We start from the raw sequence: 6,784 nt of genomic DNA on the forward strand, positions 1-6,784 counted from the left end.
TTACTTTTTAGAATGCATTCTTAGACTCTTAACTCAGCAAAAACATTGAAGCAGGTGCTTAGACCCCATTTATTCTTCAAGCTCAATTCCCATTTATGGAGATTTAATAAGAGTTGAGCTTCTCATCCACACTTGGCACATTTCTGAAAAATCTTGCAAGACTGTTCCCCTGGGCACCTAAAATTTTTTAAAAATTAATTTTTTATTCAGATGACAGCAAACTATTCTAATCCCAAATTAGTGTTACTATCATCATTACTTGTATTTTTATTATTTCTGTGACTAAGTCTGTGACAATGTTCATTCAGTACTTCTGTCCTTTTCAAGTTTAAGAACAGAAGTGTCTTGGGCTAAAATTGAGTCAAAACTTTCCTTGTCATTAATCCTTCTAAAAAACTGATTGTGAATTCGTCTCACAAATTTGTTTATTTCTCTGGTTTTCACATAAATAATTGAGAACCAATTTATGCAGTGGCTGGTTTGTTAAATAAATTCATTATTTTAGCACCTCATTTTCTGGGATGGATATTTTAAGTGGAAATCCAGATTGAAGACTGACACTGAAGTTTTGCGTTGTACATGGTGGCTCCATGTTGTTCCCCAGTTTCTCATGGGGTGCAGTCTATGCTGCCAGGTCAGGAATGGTTCAGTTTGGGACCAATTCGTCTCAGAGAAGATATTAGACATACAGAAAAGTGATGGGAGGTAAATGTCACTCTCTGCTTGAGTTCAGATTAGGCCCCCAATTTGGAACAAGTTATAGTTTCCTGAGAATTCATGTACTTCATCCTTCTGAAACAAGACCTGTTGTAACCCTACATACTTACAGTGAATTTTCCATGATAGCCATAAAGTAAAGCTGGAGATTTCTGATTCTGATTGCCAATCAGTACAGTCGCTAACAGTTCATTTCAAGAACTGATCTTAAGCAGATTCACTTATGGTATGGTCATGGTGTTTCAAAATATATGTGCAATATGTATAAAAAAGACAGTGGAAACAACAACAAAATTGTTTTTGAGTATGCCAGATTTAAAGAAGCAGGTTAAGAGATCTCTATTTGGTATTTATTACCTTTGCACTTTGCAGAAATATGTCTCTATGATTTTATCAGAGCATTATTTTATTATAAGAATAAAATTTATTATGCAAATTTGAGTTTAACATCATTTGATATGACTTGAGATAAAATGTGATAAATATATAGAGAAGATTAATTACAAGGCTGCCTATAAAATACAGAATGCATATTTATTTTGGACGAAGAAAATCAAGTCTCTGTTTGAAGAGATGTGATTAAATGCATATATTTAGATTATATTGTCATGCTAATTATCAATGGTAGGAACCAATTAGGACTAGTGCTACCGAATCACCAGACTAGATTGATATTCACTAGTGTACCTTTATTGCTCTACTGGGTTTTGCTGTAAGCAGATAGAGGTGAAATCACTTCCTTTAAAAGTCCATGTTGTTGTACATTTTGAGCAAGATCTTGTTCATTTGTGCTTTCATTAACTGTCCCACAAAAGTAACCAGAACTACTTATGTGAGAAAGACAGATTCTGGCTATGGGAAATAGATGTGGCTGCTTTAGCTAAAAATTAAAGAAAAAATACAAGATGCAAAAACCTTTCGATTCAAATGCCTATTGTATGAATAAGCAAGGTTGGTAATCTGTCATTTGCAAAATGCTGGGAGTGAGTTTTTTATTGAGTCTGCTATGTCAGTGACATGTATTTCTCAACATTACACACCTCATTTATCATTCTGGAATGAGGACCAAATACCATGTGAATGTAGAGTTTGTGAAGGTATTGCCTCCCAGCCCTGGAGGCTGATGACCCCTCTTTATCTACGCAGCAGGTAAGGCACAAACAGTGGCAATGTGAGCTCTCTTTGCAGTCCCCTGCCAGTGTGCCTGACTGTTAAGCTGGGGGAACAAAGGAAAGATAGCATATGGATAGCAGATTGTAGGAGCGCTGAAAGAGGACTGAGGAAATCTATGTTGGGTGTGTGGCTCTGCCAAAGATCTCTTGTATGACTTTGGCCTTGTCACTTAATCTCCTTCTGTCTCTGTTCCCCTCCAAACAGGGAGAAGGCGTCTCTTCTCTCCCCCAGGCTTTGCCTGGAAATCTGTTCAGACTGAGTTCTCTTGGACAGTGTGCTTGTGAAGCATGGGGTGGAGTAAGACTGAGCTTCATTGGGTCCTCTAAGTGCTACTATCATCCAAATAATATGAATTACTTTTAACAGCAGAGAAACAAAGAAGTCCATGTCTTTTTGATAAATTTTACTCATCTTTTCAGGCCATTCAATCTTTGGCCTCTGGGTGAAGGGTATGAACAAGGTAAGCAATTAGTGTCAGGAGCAGAGCTGTGAATTCTTCTTTTATAGGGTTCCAAATAATGCTGAAAACAATGGCATTGGTGTTCTCTTTTTTCACCTGTCTCTTAATGCCTTTTGAAGACATTTGTGCCTAAATAACATCAGTTTTTCTGCAGCACAAACTGAAGTGCTGTGCAAAAGGCTGTATTTTGCTTTACTTTGGCCCAGGATATGGGTCTCCAAGGGATTCAAAAACAACCCTCAAAAAATGTAAAGGCTAGGGCAGGGATTCTGTTTGCTACATCTCTGTTATGCATTGTGCATATTTATGGAACAGTATAAGAAATAAATAATAATGCACAAACACTGCATTCTATGCCCTGGTCTACCAATTGTGCTGATACATTACATGATGTAGCTACTGCTAGTGAAACTAGGATTCAATTTTTAGCTACACCTGAAATGTATGTCTGTTTTGCACCTGCAATCTTGCACATATAAATAATTTCATGTGTCATTTTTCAGACGTACCCACTGGTGGGTATAACTGATGCTGTTTATGAAAAAGATTTTTCAGAGGAGACATAGAAATGGAATTTCAAAATTACCTGGATGTCTAAAGCCTGTTCTCCTATATCTTTTCAAGTATACATCAGTGTATCTTCTCTCTAGATGGTTGCTGGTCTAGAGGACATTGCTTGCACCTACTGTTATGCAGATGTGCAAAAGAAAAATGGAGAAATAATGAGATCAGAATTCAAACACAAGAGCTATTTCTCACAAGTTTTAACTGGACGAATTTTATCACTTTTTTACTTTTTTTTTTTTTTTTTTTGGGGTAGGAAAGGGAGTACTTACTTTTAGAGCTTGAACTCCCATTTCCAAAACAACTAGTGAATTGCTTCTAGGTAGAGTTTGCAGTGAAAGACTGGCTTTATTCATATCAGCAGGATAAAATAAGGCCATGCTCCTCTGGGACTGAATGGCTGGGCAAAATGGGGTTTTCAACACCCAACCCAAAGGCTTAGTCTGTGGAGACTGTCGAATGTGTAAGGCTGGAGCACAGTATCCCAATCTCTGTGCTCAGAGGTAAAGCAGATGTTACCTAAAACCCTCAAGGATGTAGAATTTTCTTAATGCTCTGCCTTGTCTTGCAAGCCCATTGAAAGAACACTTCAGAGGGCACCCATTTCTTACTAATGTAAACTTTCTGAGGAGTATCCAAAGATATGACCTCTGGGTGAACCTTTAACCTTCCCCTTAATTATTTGTTTGAAGACAGTGTGGAGTTCTCCTGCTGAGAGCCAAGGCCCATAATGCTTCGCAGCCCTGTGAGCCGGGGTGTGTATGCAGGGAAGTGGAGAGGGACATAAATAAGGGGACCACCAGATGTAAATAATAAAAGTGGTTGGGGTTTAAATAAAAAAAAAAAAAGAAAAAAAAAAGAGCAATTTGGTTTTCCTGAAGACTGGCCTGATTGAAGAAAAGGGGTTAGTAAGATGGAAAGTGTGTGCGTGTGGGGGGGTGGGTGTTTCTGTGATTTTTTACAGGCCTAAATAAGTGTTCATTCCATTCTTTAAAACCTTGCCATCTGTATACACCATTAGAAGCTCATAGGAGAAGAGAAAACAGTCTTATCAGGCTTTCCTGTTAATCTCTATTGGCCTTAACTTTAGCTGATAAAAGGCGTGCTGGATGGAGGAGGTTCAGGTCAGGCTCCATTTGGTCAGCACAGCAACATTGCTGGAAAGTAACTCAGCAAATAAGTCCTATCGGGGACCTTTGTCTCTGAGGACGGAAACACACTTCAAAATCACAGAACTGGCAGTGATGCCTTCACTGTGCCACAGTCTAAGGGAATAAACAAATATAGTGACTGAGTTTTTATTTTAATAACTGAAGTCATGACTAATTCTGAGGCAGGATGACATTTCTGACAACTGAATGGTACTTTTCCTAAAGAATAAAGAATGTCTTTTGGATGTAAACAGAAAGATGCAAAAGAGCCCTTTAGTGCTACTTGTAGCATTTATGCATCTGTCTAATGAAATTTCCACCACTGTGATTACAGAAGATGCAATCGAAGGTGTGCCACCGTCCTTTATTATCTGCGAAGGAATTTAACCAGAGGGTGGGAGGGAGTGAGGGAAGCATGACAAAAGGCCTTGCAGAGTTGATGCTATATAAAGGCTAGCAATTTACTAAATGAGCAGATGAACTTAGTTTTCAGTTAACTGACTGAAAGACTTTGCTAGGCGTTGGATCGGGCCCAATGGCAATTATTGGAGGCTGTTTTGGATGATGGGCATGTTAGTATTTCTGAAGAGGATTAAACGCTAGTATTCGACTTCATTAGCACTCCTTAAGGGTCACCAGGCGAAAGCCTGAGCTGTGAAATAGCACACAAAACCTGCACGAAGGCTCCAAAGTGTTCTCAAACACAAAGAGAAGGGACAAAAACAAGTGTGGCTCCCGAGTGATAGAAAATTGCCCTGTTTTCAAAGATATTTTGTGAATAGGTAAGTTTTGAAATTATTTTAGGGAAATTAATTGAGCTTAGCTTGTGCTGATGTGCATTGCTGCACATTAGCTAATAAGAAATATGCAAGCACTTATTTTTGGATTACCAGCAAAATTAAATCCAGGCTCCGCAGGCAACTAACTGCCTTTACCAGTGCTCAAAAGCCTCGGCAACCACCCCAGTTTGAGATTAAAAAAATAGGTTATTTTGGGCCTAATATTAACCACATGTACCTGTGACTGGGGGTTTCTAACTAGTTGAAAGGTGCCTAAGTTGAGGGCAGGCAGGCGGTCGCCTTGCACGGGGTGTCCCCGCTTGGACACAGAGGTGGCCCCCAGCTGGCACTGACCTCCAAACGACCCTTGCCTTTACAGGCTCCAACTGCAGGAGTTGTAGAAGAGCAGAAGTCTTTCTGGGCCGGCACTTATTGCTGCTGCACTGGTGATAAAACTTCAGACAGCCTAATTGATGGCTTTGCTGACCTAACGATACCTTGTGAAAGCACGGAGTGGCAAAGCCTGGTCCTCATTTATGGCCAGCTGCAAGGAGAGCTGGATCCCTAAGATGGAAAGGGGAAAAGAAAGTCTCCCAGCCTGTGAACTTTAACCAGGATCTGAGCCACTTAGAAGAAGTTAAAGAAACAATTGTCTTTTAACACAAGTTTTCGGTCGTATTTACTTGTTTAAAGCCTTCTGGCAAATCCAGCTTTAAGCTGGCTAGTAAGATAAGCGTGTTACCAGTTACAATTTCTGAGCACTTAGAGGAAAATCCTTTAAAGTGAAATTACACTCTTTTTAAAAAGCAACGTGAAGCAAAACACATTTCCACAGCACGATAAAATCCTGTCACTTTTAAAGCAGAGGTGTTCTCAAAACATAGAAGCAAGCTGATGAAAGGACTTCTATTCTTTGTATTCTGTTACAGGTTTATTAATGCCAGAAGAAGAATAGTACAGCCTATGATTGACCAGTCAAATCGAGCAGGCAAGTTCCAAGTAGTATCTGTATTCAAGTCCCACAGGCGCAAATCCTCATCAAGTTATTCTTCAGGAGTCCCATCACCTGGTAAATAAATGCTTCAACCAGGCATTCTGGGAGATTATTTTTTTTCTTATGTCCCCAGAATTCCGCTGTAGGAAGCAACTTCGCTAATTGGTGCTAATTGGAGATTTCCCACCCTGACTCTACTGAAACTGCTTTTTATTTTCTCTCTGAATTGGTAATTGGGTACAAGTAGTAGTGCCACAAGCAGTTTGTTTGACTGTGAGCTCTTGAATTACTCATTGCTTGTCTGCATCCAATCAGCAGGACAATCTCATTTTCTTGCTACCCACAACTCCTTGGTGTATGCATTGCTTTTACTTCTGGAAAGCGAGCTGTAAAACTCATTGTATCCATTCATTTGCTTTGACTATTCACAATATGCTGCTAATGTGACGTGGTACTATACTGCCAGAAAATATTAAAAGATTATTACTTTTGTTTAAGAATGCACCAGATATGCTCTCAGTGAACATATGATTTTTATAACAATACCTTTTCTACATTTCTATAAAAGCATTTAGAATATATAACACTTTACACAACAACTGGTACCATGTTAATCATTCTACTTTCTAATATGCATTTCCTCAGCATACAAGGGAGTTGTGGTTTCCTAACATGAGGTTATGGGATAAAACTATCCTCCATGTGGTGATGACTGTTGTCACTAACAAGGGCTTTAACTTGATGGTGATTTCGCCTGCTGCTTCACTTTAAAGGTTTTTGAAAAGGTTATTAAACCTTAGGGAAACTCTTCCCATGTAGCATTAAATTTTTTTTTCATTAACAGGTAAAAAGGGGGAAAACACTAACTCAACTAACCATGCAAAACATTTAGCCAAATGCAGTGTATGCATCAATAGGAAAAGCCACATTCAGAATTTCCCTACTC

The 6,784-nt window shown here is 39.0% G+C and overlaps 1 protein-coding gene across 5 annotated transcripts in view; it reads left to right on the forward strand.

The window, feature by feature from the left end:
• MEIS2 (Meis homeobox 2) overlaps nt 1–6,784 on the forward strand; it is a 174,829-nt gene that overhangs the window by 162,506 nt on the left and 5,539 nt on the right. For all 5 annotated transcript variants that reach the window (XM_041716404.2, XM_072930160.1, XM_072930159.1 and 2 more), the window contains one exon: nt 5,774–5,832. In XM_041716404.2, the coding sequence (XP_041572338.1) occupies nt 5,774–5,832 (59 nt within the window). The remainder of the gene's footprint in view (nt 1–5,773; nt 5,833–6,784) is intronic.

The sequence above is a fragment of the Taeniopygia guttata genome, chromosome 5, assembly GCF_048771995.1.
Source record: "Taeniopygia guttata chromosome 5, bTaeGut7.mat, whole genome shotgun sequence".
Taxonomy (NCBI): Eukaryota; Metazoa; Chordata; class Aves; order Passeriformes; family Estrildidae; genus Taeniopygia; species Taeniopygia guttata.